This window comes from Antennarius striatus, chromosome 2 (genome assembly GCF_040054535.1).
Source record: "Antennarius striatus isolate MH-2024 chromosome 2, ASM4005453v1, whole genome shotgun sequence".
In the NCBI taxonomy this organism is placed as follows: Eukaryota; Metazoa; Chordata; class Actinopteri; order Lophiiformes; family Antennariidae; genus Antennarius; species Antennarius striatus.
Window position 1 is genome coordinate 20,264,214 of NC_090777.1, and position 15,212 is coordinate 20,279,425.

Below are 15,212 nucleotides of genomic sequence, written 5' to 3' on the forward strand. Positions count from 1 at the left end.
CAATCATATTACTACCATCTGCTGCCATTTCAATCAATCATTGATATTGTATGCAGCAGATGGTATGAGAAAATTGTTCTCAGAAAATCTTCAGAGAATACATTCTCCAGAGAAAATGTAATTGAAAGTCATCTACCCTGAGGAGCTTTTGCAGCTAAACTGTTTAAACTAATTTTAAAATATTTTAAACTATAGCATTTAACAATTTTCCCAGTCTCGGTAGTTGGTCAGGTATAGCCTTAGATACACCATCTTTGCAATCTTTTCAACTGAACTGAATAGGAAAAAGATGAGGAATTGTCACACTCTGCTTTATCAACATTTTACAGTGTCCCAACTTTTGTAATGTTGGGCAAAAATTGCTATCGGGAATCTCAGGTGAGGGCGTCTAAAGAAGGTTAACAAAATCACCACATTTCTCCAGATACACATTTGAAGGACCAGACCTGATAATAGCAAATGTGGGACCAGATGATGAGGGCGTGTACACATGTCAGGTTATCACCAAGGTGGACATGGCTGAAGCCAGCAGCACACTCACTCTATGTGGTAAGACCATCATACATACAGTAATGTACGACAAAACAACAGTCCGATTGTGGACATAACTTTGGAATATATATAAAAAGCCGTTCAGCCACTTTTTACAGTAATATTACTGTTGTCCTCTTCAGACCGCCCAGACCCCCCTGCCCTCCTCCAGATCACTGAAGCTAAACATCGTGCAGTCACCCTCACCTGGACTCCAGGAGACGACCACAACAGCCCTGTGCTAGGTTTATAAGACACACACACACACACACACACACACACACACACACACACACACACACACACACACACACGCACACGCACACACACACACATAGCGATCCACTCTTCCTGTTTTGCTTTTGTTCAATCATAGACTGTGTTTTTCTCTGGATGTTTTGCGCTGGTATACTTAATGATGATACACACTGACAATCACACCTATACACACGGACACAAACATAATTTTTCATCTTGCCTAACTCTTACACTCAGAGCAACAAACCCTTATCATTTATCTCACTTTGGTAAAATGAAAGGCTGGTCAGTTTTCATTACTTGATCTGCAGCACCAGATATTTGTAAAGCTCAAAGCGTCATAGGATTTATTTCTAAGTATATCCCACTTCAAAGCGGTGATGTATTGTAATTGTCAGTGTTTGTGTGTTCGTCCGTTCGTCCGTTAGTTTGTCCGTTAGTATGTCCACCAAATATCTTTGCGACCGTTGCAGATAGAAAGATGAAACAAAGAGCACAATACTCTGGTGGCAAAGGGGATGAAAATTAGATGATGACCTTGATCTTGAAAAAACTGGGTCAAGGTCAAATTTCAACTTTTGTACACTCAGGAACTGGATAAGAGAGAAGGACGAGGGAGAAGGCCAGTGTGAGTAAGACCATGGATCAAAGCTAATGCTTTGATCTATGAAAGTAGGTCAGAGCACTAGCTTTGATCTTTGACCTATGTAGGTAGGTCAGGGTAAAATTTTGAATTCAAGGGTGTTGCAGGATGTTGCAGTCTGTGACTGTCTTGTTTCAATTGCGTCCACATTGTTTACCGCTTGTCTTTTTACATCGCCTCCTGTGTCTTTGTCCCTCTTTCTGTAGAGTATGTGATTGAGTTTGAGGACCAAGGCTCAAAGGAGAAGAGTTGGGAAGAGCTGAAAAGAGTAGGAGGCAACAAGAAGCGTGCTAACCTTCATCTGTGGCCCTACATGTCTTACCATTTCCGGGTCATTGCCATCAATGATGTAGGAAAGAGTGACCCCAGCAAACCATCTGACATCCATAACACAGATGCTGAAGGTTTGAGCCATAATTATGAAACGCCTAATTAAAATTCTCAAAATGAATCCCAAACAACAACTTAATGATCCTGTTTCCAATCATAGCTCCAGATAATAATCCTGAAGACGTGAGGAGCGAGTCCGCAGAACCAGATACCCTCGTCATCAACTGGGAGGTACATCTGTCACCTGAATTTACTGTCATCTAAAAGAGCATTTTGTTCATAAAGAGTTTGTGCCTTTTTTTGTTGCTGATCACATTACTTCAGGAAATGGCCAAACGTAACTTCAATGGACCTGACTTTAAATACCGGGTACAATGGAGGCGCGTGGTTGGGAGCGGGCCAAACTGGAACACCAATTACACGACTGCACCACCATTCATTGTCAGTGACATTGGAAACTTCTCTGCCTTCGAAATGAAAGTCCAGGCTGTCAATGAGAAGGGAGAAGGACCTGAGGCAGACCCTGTTATTGGCTACTCAGGAGAGGATGGTAAAGTTTAAAACAACAATTTGTTTTTGTTTTTTTAGCAAAACCTTTTTCTTACCCTAGTATTGGTATTCTTTGTTACAATAAACCTTCTCATCTGTATTTCAGTTCCGTTGGAGGCTCCAATGGATGTAGGCATCGTAATATTGAACAGCACCACCATCAGGGTGACCTGGGCCCCTGTGGAGAAAGACACCATCAGAGGAATCCTCTTGGGATACAAGGTACTGATCCTGTATCTCCTCTTCTTTTACATTCAAAATGTTCAGCCCCTGTCCTCATGAATAATAGATATGTTAGTTTCAGAGACGGAAATTCTTGACAAGGCCTTCACAGTTCTCCTCAATTTTAAGGTTGTGAAAATGCAGCCTTCTTTTTAAGGTTATCTCACTGTCACATATATCACACATTAGAACACGTGTCCAACTCAAGGCCTGGGGGCCCAATGTGGCCAACCACATCATTTTATGTGGCCAGCGAGAGCATAAAAGCTCAGTGTCTAAAAATAAATAGGTCAAAAGCATGCTTTGACCAAAAACCACATTTCCCACAATGCAATAATTAAGGCTACTTTAACTTTGACAAAAACAAAGTTAATGTCCTAATTACATACTGTGAAGCCGTGATGTATTGTAATTGTCATTGTTTGTGTAGTCGTCCGTTCATCCGTCCGTGCGTCTGTCCACCAGATATTTTCACAAACGTTGCAGGTAGAAAAATGAAACAAAAAGCACATTACTTGGCCAGCAAAGGGGATGAAAGTGAGATGATGACTTTGACCTTGAGAAAACTAGGTTAAAGTAAAACTTCAACTTTTATATACTCAGGAAATGGAAAAGATAGAAAGACGAGGGAGAAGGCCAGTGTGAGTAAGACCTTAACTCAAAGCACTAGCTTTGATCTATGGTCTGAGATATTTTCTATCCTGATATATTTTTGCACATATCTCAGGAACTGGATAAGATAGAAAGACGAAACAAAAGGCGTTATATTCAGTGAGGCAAGGGGATGAAAATTAGATCACAACCTTGACCTTGAAAAACTAGGGCAAGGTCACATTTTCACTTTTATACTATTTTAGGTACACATTTGTAGGTACACACCTCGTGACAAATGGAATGCACCAGTTACATGTTGGCTCATGGGTCTTTTATTAAATGACCCTGACCTATGAAAGTAAGTCAGGGTCAGGGGTATTCAGGGGTGTCGCGGGATGTTGCAGTCTCTGACTGCCTTTTTCTTTATTCACTTTCATAGTTTGATTCTTGATTGATGGAGTTATGTGGGTTTCATAACCTGATATATGAAAAGGATTTATGGTATAGCAGAGCATCAAGCAAACATAGTTTTGCTGTGCAACTGTAATATTTGTAACTTGAATAAGCAAGAAATTTTGAGTTTAATTATATTATTTTAACATTTAATTATATTTAAAAGTTACATCTGGCCCCTTGAGGACAGCCATTATGCTGATGTGGCCCTCGGTTAAAATGAGTTTGACACCCCTGCTCTAGATGCACCGTGTGGTTCTTGAGATGCATGGTCCTTTTGACATTCAAGCTATTCTTTGAATCCTTTTCAAACTGCATCTATAAAACCTGAACTTTAATGCTATCATAAAAAATTTAGTCCTTCAAATAACTGAAAACAGTCACGATATGGATTGAATTATGTCTTGGTATACTATTTATTGCATTATTTAATTGAAATGATTTTTGTATTAAGATCTACCTGACCAGAATCGGCTCCAGGGGACACCACCGAGCACACAGGGCCAGGGAGCCAGAGAACACTCTGGTGATTGTTACTGCTGCCAAAGAGGAGAGGAAGGTGATCAGTGATCTTAGACCCTACTCCCACTATTCCCTGGAGGTCACTGTTTTCAACAGCAAGGGAGAGGGACCTCCTTCTGAGAAAGAGTCCTTCAAAACCCATGAGGGAGGTAGGTCAAAAGGGAGAACAAGGCTGAACTTGGAGGAGGTGAGCGATTTGTGTGAAAATATGTAATAACACAAAAAAAATGACAAAAATAGAGCAATATCAGATTGTAATGGATTACAATGAAGGAAGTTGTAGCGGACAGTGAACGAGACAAGGGAACTGACACATGGATAGATGTTAATGGAGAATATGGGTGATTGCAGATCAAAATTATTAAGCATGCCATCTAAACTGAGGCCCATTTTAATCTAGGCTGTTTGTGTTACTGTTAGTTCCTGGTCCTCCCACAAACTTGATCCTTGAAAGTCCTTCAGAGACGGAAATGACCCTCCACTGGAGGCCACCTCATCAGCCCAATGGAGTCCTCATTGGGTATCTACTGCAATACCAACAGGGTGAGCATTTTTACATCCCCGTCTCACAAAATAACCTCCAGTGTATGAGGAATATGAGTTCTTGCCATGGTATCTCAGTTGCTTGATTAGGTCACTGCAGCTAAAAGCAATAGTCCCATTTTTGATCCTCATGATGTGACTCCCCGACTTTGAAAAGCTAACCCTTGAATTCAGAAACACATTGGTATTATTATTTTAATCATTGTTCAAGAACAACTGTATTTCACAAATGAAATTTGACTTCCTCGAAGACAAGTGCCATTCTCTTTGTTGTTTCATGGTAATCCCTCGAGTAGATAATGAGTATATTGAAAAATATTTCAAAAACTCCTCCAGTTAATGTAATGTAGGTAAACAAAGAAATTACTGGATCCATGCCTTTTCTTCAGATCCTCTCAATAATTGATCATTTCTGTCATACTATTTTGCAACTTTAGATGAAATTTTGTCAACATACAAACAATCAAACATACAAACTAACACTACTGAAAAGTAGTGTTAGTTTTTATCCACAAACCACATCCTTGGTGGATATTAGCAAAGATGTAACAAAGATATCAGAAATAACATCCGCATTCTGAATGACACCCCACAGGACACTTCTAGTAAATCAATCATGCTACAGAAATTGTTATTGTCCTAATGATACTCATCAGTCCCTCACATGGCACCCAGATCAATGTGCAATCGGTATGTTTGCATTGATGGTCAACTACTGATTGAATATTTTTGCCTCTCCTGTGGACAGTCGTGGAAAGCGATGACAGCCCTATGCAGGTAGAGACAATAGATGACCCCACGGTCACCCACCTCACCCTGAGGGGCCTGGACCGTCATAGCCACTACCGCTTCTACCTGAGGGGACGTACTGCTGCAGGGGATGGAGAGCCTGTCAAGAGGGAAGGTGCTACCACTCTGGATGGAGGTACAAAGATGATCTCTTCTGCACCACAGATCAGAGATACAGTGGACAAGACCATTCTTGATCAAAATTTTGATTTTTCTGTCTGAATGTTTTGTAGCACCTCCTGCCAACATCAGCCTGTCTGTGGGGGAAAGGTTGCTTAACCTTAGTTGGGTGGCAAAGAAGAGACACAGGAATGTTCACTTCCAGATCTTCTACCTGAACAAAAATGGTACAGTGTCTACACTAATAAGTACTTGGGGATACCTTCAAGTCACCCTTTAAGTCCATCACAGGAATAGTTTTGCAATCTGGACAAACATGGCATGATGAATAGAAAATAAAACTTCTTTGCAGATGGCAGTGAATGGAAGAAGACAGAGAAAGTGAACTCCTCTCAGTCTTTCTTTCAACTCCAGGGCCTGACTCCAGGCTCTCATTATCGTTTACGGTTCACCTACAGCAATGCCACCTTCTGGGAGACTGACATTGAGACAGAAGGAACAGGTACTATGAGTGTTCTAACTTCCTTAATCTTCCTTTTTTTTTTTTTTCATTTCTCTGCTTTCTCCTCTGCTACTCGTGCTTACAAAGCTTAATCCTACTTAGAAGGTCCTGCAGTGCTCTGTGCTTTCAAAGACCTTTGAGAACAGAGAGCTTAGCTAGCTGTATGAAGGGATCCACTGCTTAGTGTTTGTTTGGTGTAATATGCTGTATTCCTTGATTCCTCAGTGAAATGCCACTCTGTCAAAATGCATAATGCCGTCTGTTTTGCTTCTCTTTTTTCTTTTTTCATCTAGTTTCTCCTACTGGTTTTGTCCTTTCCTCTCCTCTTGTCCTTTCATCTTTCCTTTAAAAAAAAAGAAGTGTTATCTCTCTCGCTTTTGTCTCCCTTTTCAGGGGTGACAGAGGTGCAGCAAGGGTTTGCAACACAGGGCTGGTTCATTGGTGTCGTGAGTGCCATTGTGCTGCTGCTGCTAATACTGCTTATTCTCTGCTTCATCAAGAGGAGTAAAGGGGGGAAGTATTCAGGTAAGTCAAGTCTAACAGCAAGAACGTAAATGTTTCATGTATGGGGTTGTTTAAACATTGTTGAATACAAAATACTGAGGCCTAGAGTATATTTTTGGGATGTTGTTCAAAAGTTTGGTTGTTCCTTAAGCCTGTATACAGTGTTAAGCAGCTGCTAAGTCATGCTCTGTACAAGCTTTGTTGGTAACACTAGACAGTCTATCCATCCATCCATCCATTTTCTATTACCGCTGTATCCGCTATCGTGGGTCACGGGGAGCTGGAGCCTATCCCAGCTGGCTTAGGGCATGAGGCAGTCTAATGCTGTCATAATGCTGTCTGATAAAATGACACTGCAGTAGAAAAATAAGTCAAGCTGTAAGAGGAATGTGTCACAGAATATCGTTTTATCACAAGAATAAAGTAAAATTATATTGCATCATGTTTGAAATTCTGCCCAAACAACCCCTGTTATCCAAAGCATGTCACCTATTCCAACTAATTGCCTCGTTTCCATTTGTTCAATGTTTTCTTCTATAGTCTTCAAATGAAACACATAGTGAAAGAAAACTCTAGAATTCTTCAAGGAATAGACTCTGCCCTGAAAAGAACTGCAAAATGATAATCCCAAACCTCAAGAGAAAATACAACTGCAGGCCAGAGAAAAACACCAGCCATTTAGCCCATTCCAAACAAATGGCTGACTCTCATAAAGTAGATTTAAATGTCTGTGCTTACAAGCATTGACTAAGTGCATAATAAATAGTACCACTCTGAACAATTACTTATTTGAGATATTATTAGTTATTATGGTAAACTTATTCTCCATACACATACATTTGGTGTTAACTTATTCTCCATACACATACATTTGGTGTTATCTTGCTGTGTGTCAGGATGTCTGAAACAACAGTTGAGGTAAAGATTAAAATCTTTAAATTATATGCTTTTCAGTTAAAGACAAAGAAGAGGGTCCAATGGACTCAGAAGCACGACCCATGAAGGACGAGACATTTGGAGAGTATAGGTTTGTAATCTCTGTGCACATCGCTTCTAACAGTGCTTCAATTTTTTACTCCAATCTCAGCCCTGACTCCCTCAGCACTGTTTGGTTTTCCTAACCCTTTTGCTCCTCTTCCTGTCCCTCCTCTCCCTAATGCCTGCTCCTGCCATGCAGATCTCTAGAAAGGTATGCTGTGGTGTGATTTCCTATCCCCTGCCTTGTGTACCCCCTGATTTCCCTTAATAACTGTTGGAATGGTCTTATGGACTGTGCTGGTCTTATTTTTGTTGCTAATTATTCTGCATGTAATGAATTTTTAAAAATATTATTAAATTACTGCCATACAGCGCAATCTAATGTCCTCAGAGCACTTCTTCAACTTAGACTCCAAAACCCAGTAATGCTTAATTTACTGTAATGTAAAAGGTTCAAGTCCAGTGTGGAGCACAGTATGACACTGCCAAGGGGCCCTTGAGCAAGGCACCAAACCCCTAACTACACCCAGGGCAGCACCATCTTCCTCCACATTTGCATGTCTACAGGCCCTTTGTCTGCGCGTTGTGTTTCAGGCCTATATAAGTGTAAGATTAATAATAGTATAATGAATAAAACTTTAAATGTAAGACCAAGAAGATTCCTCTATTATCTAAATTTACTCTTATCGCTTGCAATGTAACTTAAAAGTTGCTGTTCTTGCAAGATTTAAAATGTTTTCACTTTCTGTTATTTAATCAGATCACATTCAATCACATCACAAGATCATAGATCTTTTTTTTATATTTTTGTTCAGATAGTATTTCTTGCTTTTGACCTATTCTGTGCTCTCACATCCTGCAGTGACCTTGAGGAGAAGCGAACGGCCAGCCAGCCATCCCTTGGTGAGGACAGTAAGCTGTGCAGCGAGGACAACCTGGACTTCAATGGCAGCAGCGCCGTAACCACGGAGCTCAACATGGATGAGTCTCTGGCCAGCCAATTCAGTCGGCCCAGTGAGGGTGGGCTGCCAGAGAGCTCACTGCTCAACCCCACCACCGTCTCCTCAGCTACTAACGGCATGGCCAACTCAGTCACCGTCCTCGATTAGCCCCTGAACATCCACCGTGGACCAGCAGACCAAAACATGTCAACACATATGTGCCCATATGCTCCTGTTCCCTATGACTTGCTGAACTGTAGTTTAATGACTAACACACAATCAATAATGACTACTCAGATGCCTGCGGCAATCATCTGAGTCAATGGACTATTTTGACCAAAGGAGCGTCCAAAGTAGTGGACAATGTGATAAAAGTCTGACTGACCTGAAGATGTCCTTTGACCTCCCTCGTCCTCCTCTACCTGATTTACAACGTAACATTAACGACTAACATTTGTTTCTCTTGCGTCTCTTTTTTCTCTTCGCAGACAACTCTATAGAAAGATAAGCAGAGTGTTGTAGAAGGAGACACATCAGAGGGTTCGTAGGTACATTCCTACAGAGATGCATGGTTATGCATTAAAAGGGAGGTGAATGGCAGAGCCTAGTGTGGGGAAACAGACAGCATGCGCTGCTGTGAAAAGTCTTTAATCTTGGATATTTATCATGCCTTATATTATTTCGCACATCGTTCGTCAGTCCAACTCCAGTTTGATGTCTCAGATTGTACTTGCTAGTGAAATTTTAAATATTTTTTACAAATATGTTTAAATACTGTACATGTTTCATCACATTTTCATATTGTTTTTTACACTTTTCATCAAAAAAGTCTTTGCTTATGTTTACTGACACATTTGATAGATCAAGTTATTTTGATTGAAACTAAGTAAAGCCAAGTTTCTTAATATTAATAGCATTGGATGCATAAGGGGAACTTGCTGTGAACATGCTGAGTAGCATCTAGTGTATATAGCTGCATCTACATCTATTGATTAGCCATAATACAGTATTATAGATATGTACATGCTCCTTATACATTCCTGTGCCTGCTGGGTCTGCATAGAGCACCAGATTGATGTCATTATTATCTCGCCTTCCCAGAAGTGTAACATCATTATTGGAAATGATATTGTAATTATTTTGTATTGAGACCTATGTCTAGCTTTCTGTGTTTGTCTTTGTCTCTTTCTACACGCTATTTAAACCACTGTTGTATCCAATTAACAATCTTTTCATACATTTCATCCAATATATCCATCTCATGTGGGGCAAACTGTTTGAGGAGCAGTGTTTATTTGCATTTTATACATCAGAGAGTGAAGTCATGTAGGCAAAACCCTCGTCATTGCGCACTGATATTGCAATTAGAAGTGATAATTGCCAGTGATGTATAATAAAGGCACGAAGTTGGTATTTACACCAAACAATGAGAATGTATTCTTATTTGAGCGTGGTAGGTAATGTATTTATGTTCTACTGATTAGACTAAATTTATGATACAATTTACTGAAGACATAAGGGTGGCTATAAAATTCCTGGGAGGACAGCTTTTTTCCCCACAGAATGTAAATACAACACTTACAGATTGTTTTGACTAACATGATCATCTTTGATAGAAAAAACGTGGAAAAAATGTGCAGGTTTGAACCCACTTAATTTTAAAATGTTGCAAGCTGTAATTTTTCTTCTTTGTACTATTGCTATGAATTCAAAATTTCCATTTTTGACTAATGATTGCAGTGAAATTTGGCTGTTGAGCAGAAATATTTAACAAAAAAAATTTCAAAAGACAAAAAAAATGCACATTGTGTTGTAGATGTTTGCAGACATGTCAAAATCAAAAAAATGTACATTAGAGTCATTTAGTGATAGTAGTACCGTAGTTAAATCACAATGAAAGCTAAGATTGTGTTCATCCCCATAACCATTCAGCAATGCTTTGCAGTGCAGTGAATATCTGTGGAGGTTTTGTCTGATGCAGTTGAGATCTGGGATGCAGCGAACCAGTTTGTGCATACCACAGGGAGTACCTACCGGTATATGCAACATTGCTGCCTCAGTTCTCTATTCAAATAATAGCTCAACACTAGCTAAACATCACCTGACAGTCCTTTAGGTGAAGCATAGGGTAAAAGTTCTAGCGGCACTGAAGGATGTGTGTATGTGTAAGCTCCTTGTTGTTGGTTATTCAGACATACTCAGGACAAATGAACCTTTTAAAAGCATTTATTTTCATACAGGAGCAGTGACTGACACAAAATACGCCAATATTCTAACTTGACTATCTGCTGCTAAACATCTGTGTTTGTCAGTGTTGGAGGGGTGGGGTGGTTCGGGGGAGGGCAAATGTTAGCTTTGAATGGGGAATGAGTGTACACACAGATACTCAACTGCCACTCACTCTTTGCTTTTCATGTGTTGAAGGGAAAGCTGAGGGCGTTTCCACTGCTGCCTCCCCTTTTACAGTTCAATTAGAGTTAAATATTTTAAAAAAATGTTTTGAATCATACATTGGTCTGTTTAGAGAAGCTTCTTCAGAACTCTCAGAGATTTAAATAATAACTCCTGAGTTGAAAGGTAGGGGTGAGGGGTAGGGAGTGACTGTCACTACAGGAGTGTATATGTTTTCTGGTGTGCAGTGCACAAAATCACATCAGAACTGGTCTAATATCATGAGCAAATGAAAAGAGTGGGGTGAATTTGTACAACAAATGGGGCCACCTGCTACTGCATTATGAATCTGCCACTGTAACTGGACATATGAGTGAAAAATAAAGTGTACGTGCAACAATCTGTATCAAAAAAGTGTCCCTTTTGTCTTCAACGTCTGCCAATAACATTAATATGTATGTGTCACCCTATGTCAGCAAACATTGATTGCCTGGGATTCAATTCACATTGATTTATGGTAAAACAATCAATAGATTTTATTAAGACTATTTCCCAAGAGGACAAAGATGTGCAAGGTGTGGAGCTGTCAGCGGGAGCTGGTGTTAAATTGAGTAAAGAAGTCCTCAGTGGGTTTGTTAGTGTACAGCTTCTTGTTCAGGAACTCCTGACTGGGACAAACACAGACAGACATGAACACAAATATTGTGGTTTAAGAAAATACTTATTTGAATTTTAAATCTGACTGAGGGGACATTGTCTCCTGTAATCAAAATACATCTGACTAAATATGTAAGTTAAGTATGTGTGGTACTCACTATGCCTGTTGGTCTCTGGCCAGCTGCTTGTTGTAATGATCCATCTGGATCCTTTTCTCCCTTCTCAGATCCTCTGCTCTTTTGTCCCCCTCCTCTGCTTCTCTTGACAGCTTCAGGAGGTGGAGTTCCCAAGCTGCATTCTGAACCTTTTCTGCGTGACGCTGTCTCTAAAGATGGCAAGAAATAAAGGTCTAATAAATTACATCTGAATGGATTTGTAAATGGGATATCAGGTTTAAAGAATCTTTGTAGATTGTCTTTTGAATGCTGCCAACATAAACCTAGTGGGTTCCAACATGGGAATAACATATTTTTTAATATTTTTGGTGCAAAATGTTAGGATTGTTTTACAGTAGTTAAATTTTGTCTGGGAGAGCAATAAACCTACTTGCTCATAAACGTGACTGGATTACAATGAAGCACAGACAGGGATGCCAAAATAAAGCAGAAACTCAAACAAAAATGTTTGTGGAGGAACGTAATAAATTCAGACCTGTGCTGGACACAAATGGTCACTGAAAGCTTAATTTAATTATTTTTAAAAAGTTTTAATTATTTTAGACTGGGATGTTTTACAAACTGTCTTTTCTCTGGAAGAGTTTTTATGTGATTTCATGCCAAACACCATGAAAAGTCCTCCTTGGGCACATACTGTAGATTGTCACCCATTTGTGGATGGCAATTTACAAGTTCCCATTTTTTCAAAAGAAAAGGTTGGGAAACATAGTTTTGAAGGTATTTTGTAAGACATTATATCTGACAAGGACCAACATGTGACTTCAGCCTGAATTTTGTCTCATTGACTCCAATACCTGTCTTTCAATGCGTTGTTCTTCTCTCTTCCTGTGGATGGCGCTAAGCTGTTCAGGACTCATCCCTTTCCACCTGTCTATCAGGGGACGAGGTGGCCTCCTTCCTCCCACATCTCTTTCTGCAGCCTCTGTCATCATGTCAGATGTCAGAGTGTGAAACATCTCTGCAAGATTTTGCATTTCCTCCCTCCTGTCCTGCTCCTTCATTTTCTCAGCTTGTGCTGCAGCCTGTAGGTTAATGTGACAATGTGAGGCCTCTAGCACTGATCCGACAATCGATTAATCTCTTTTTTGATTAGAACAGCAGCAGCTTTTATCAAACGCTCATATATGGTTACGTGTAGCACAGAAGTGAGGCACAGTTGTGGTGACCATTCTCCTGAGAGATCCAGTCAGTCTTTTATGTTTGCTTGTGCACTGTGCATGTGAGTAGTTATTAGAGAAACCACAGAATAGTCATGAAATACACCGTGACCTGAATGATTTGGAACGAAGACTCCCAGTGGAGGATTCAGCCAAGAGCAGGCAAATGATAGGATGGTTAAATTGGGGCTTTTATGAAGAAACAATGCTCACGCATACATCAAAGCAGTTTAACCTTCTATGTTGCTTGGTACCAGCTAATATGATGGCACCGTCCTCCATCATGACTGTGTGTATGCATCAACTAGCATTTTTAATTAGCTATTTCAATTTTATAATCCCACATGAGAATGCCATGTCAGAGTCAAAACCCTGTAGATTTCACTTTTAACATCCACCCCAGAGAACGGTGCCTGGGTGTATTTCTCTATTTATATGTGCGTGAACATGAATGTACCGTACCAGAGCTTGATTGCCATTGTGAAGAGCTATCTGGGCATCTTTCTTACACTCCATCTCAAGTGCCTGCAGCTGAACCCTCTTGAAGTCCTGATGCACCAACTCTTTGCTTATGAGCATTTCTGTAACACACACACACACACACACACACACACACACACACACACACACACACACACACACACACACACACACACACACACACACACACACACACACACACAAACACGCTTGCTGGAAATCACCAAAAGCCTGTTTTTTCACACCTGTATTAGCCACAACACATTGCGCAAAGTTCTTCAGCAACGCTCTCACACATGCATGACGGCTGTCTGGGATGAGCATCCATCAATGCCTGGCAGTAAGAGATGTGCGTGGGAGTGTGATTGTGCAGGATAGCATGAAGCATGTGTGTGATTTACAGAGGCTATACAGTATAACATTAGTTCTTCAGCGCTTAAAGTATTGTCTTGTGTTTGTGTCTTTTCACCTCTGTGCTTGTCTCTTAGGAGCCGTTGCTCATTGTCTTGCATCTGTGCTAGCAGATCTGTTTGTGTCTTCTTCATTTGTTCTCTCTTTTTTTGTTCCTCTCCGATTCCTTCTCCCTGTACATTAAATAAGAATGTGGTGTTCAGTAGTTAGTGTGATTAATAATTAAACATTTGCTGGACTTTGTTCCTCTGGTGTCTGATGCATACTAAGCACCTGCCTGTTACGCTGAGCCTACCTGAAAGATTTGCATACTTGCAGGCCCCAGCTCAGACTCTGGAAAGGAGATACTGAATGCCCCCTTCAGGTCACACTTAATATCAGCATCTTGTGAGTCTTGTTCCTGAGCAGCCCAATACTGAGTCAGGTCAGTGCGTAAGGCTGCCCGTTTCTTACTTCCATCAGCATCTTGCTGCAGTAGCATGTCGTTATGGTATTCTCTCAATTTATCTGCAATGTAGGAAAAAAAAAAGTTCATTCAGGATGAAAGGTGATTTCATACATGGAGATGGAATTCTTATAGAAGACTGTGTAAAAATACTGTAGTTGTGATTCAATTAATTTAACTGACTTCGCTCTCATCCTGTCCATTGTTTACCAAAAGCTCTGTCCCGGTTCATCTCCATGTTTTTCTTTAGCTTCTTCTCCTGGACCTGTTTATTGAGAGCATCAAGGTCGAGGCCCATCACCCGGAGACGAGTGTTGAGGATCCTGGACTTGCGTGCGGCGTCTGCAGACCTTCGCCTGTCCACAGCCCGTTCTATGGACCGGTCCACAGGCAAATCCACTTTGTACATTTTCCAAGTGTCTAATAATCCTTAAGATATGATCTTTATTTATTATTTGCTTATTTAATTATTTTGTTGTTGTTGTTTTTTGTTTTGTTTTTCCTTGCCTTGCCTGAAATAAATGAATAAATGAAATGAATGAATCCTGATGGTAAGAGACACATTACAATGTCTGAAATACCCAAGCTGGAAATTATTTTTTTTTGTAGTATCTCAAATGCCACAACAAGATTCCTGCGTTTTGAATTAGGTTTGTTGCTTTCAGGCCCTTAAAACCAAAGTCTGAAGAGATCTCACTGTCACCTATATGACAAATATTACTTCTCAGCCTTTTTTTTTTTTTTTAAGATCAAGTATCAATTGCATTTAATTTAAAATCAGTTTAAAAATCTAACGCGCTTACCTTTAATGTTAGATGTGGCCAAATTATTCCTGTTAGTTTTAAATTGCAGACCGATGTTGCTCCTCTGTTATCGAGCGCAGCAATGTTTTCATTTCCTTGGCAACCATGGCAACACGTCAACAATTTGCGGCTTTAAGGTTTGTGACTAATTTAAGACAAATCCTCTTTGGTAAACCACACAGAAATCTATCACAATCAACATGCTACGTTTTT

The 15,212-nt window shown here is 40.1% G+C and overlaps 2 protein-coding genes across 3 annotated transcripts in view; one reads left to right on the top strand and one right to left on the bottom strand.

The window, feature by feature from the left end:
• The window catches only part of l1cama (L1 cell adhesion molecule, paralog a), a 38,984-nt gene extending 30,337 nt beyond the window's left edge, over positions 1 to 8,647 (top strand). For both annotated transcript variants that reach the window (XM_068325076.1, XM_068325085.1), the window contains 14 exons: positions 425 to 549; positions 675 to 776; positions 1,639 to 1,836; positions 1,923 to 1,993; positions 2,087 to 2,312; positions 2,418 to 2,533; positions 4,035 to 4,251; positions 4,523 to 4,645; positions 5,394 to 5,570; positions 5,668 to 5,781; positions 5,907 to 6,056; positions 6,450 to 6,581; positions 7,515 to 7,587; positions 8,401 to 8,647. In XM_068325076.1, coding sequence (XP_068181177.1) covers positions 425 to 549; positions 675 to 776; positions 1,639 to 1,836; positions 1,923 to 1,993; positions 2,087 to 2,312; positions 2,418 to 2,533; positions 4,035 to 4,251; positions 4,523 to 4,645; positions 5,394 to 5,570; positions 5,668 to 5,781; positions 5,907 to 6,056; positions 6,450 to 6,581; positions 7,515 to 7,587; positions 8,401 to 8,647 — 2,071 coding nt within the window. The remainder of the gene's footprint in view (positions 1 to 424; positions 550 to 674; positions 777 to 1,638; positions 1,837 to 1,922; positions 1,994 to 2,086; positions 2,313 to 2,417; positions 2,534 to 4,034; positions 4,252 to 4,522; positions 4,646 to 5,393; positions 5,571 to 5,667; positions 5,782 to 5,906; positions 6,057 to 6,449; positions 6,582 to 7,514; positions 7,588 to 8,400) is intronic.
• Positions 8,648 to 11,398: 2,751 nt separating this feature from the next.
• ribc1 (RIB43A domain with coiled-coils 1) lies at positions 11,399 to 15,206 on the bottom strand. The gene is made up of 8 exons (XM_068325106.1): positions 15,000 to 15,206; positions 14,407 to 14,708; positions 14,047 to 14,258; positions 13,810 to 13,924; positions 13,323 to 13,441; positions 12,498 to 12,725; positions 11,686 to 11,852; positions 11,399 to 11,538 (listed from the first exon to the last, which is right to left on the bottom strand). The coding sequence occupies exons 2-8, from the start codon at positions 14,603 to 14,605 to the stop codon at positions 11,457 to 11,459; spliced, it is 1,122 nt and encodes a 373-aa protein (XP_068181207.1). The 5' UTR covers positions 14,606 to 14,708; positions 15,000 to 15,206; the 3' UTR covers positions 11,399 to 11,456.
• Between the last annotated feature and the right edge of the window lie 6 nt (positions 15,207 to 15,212).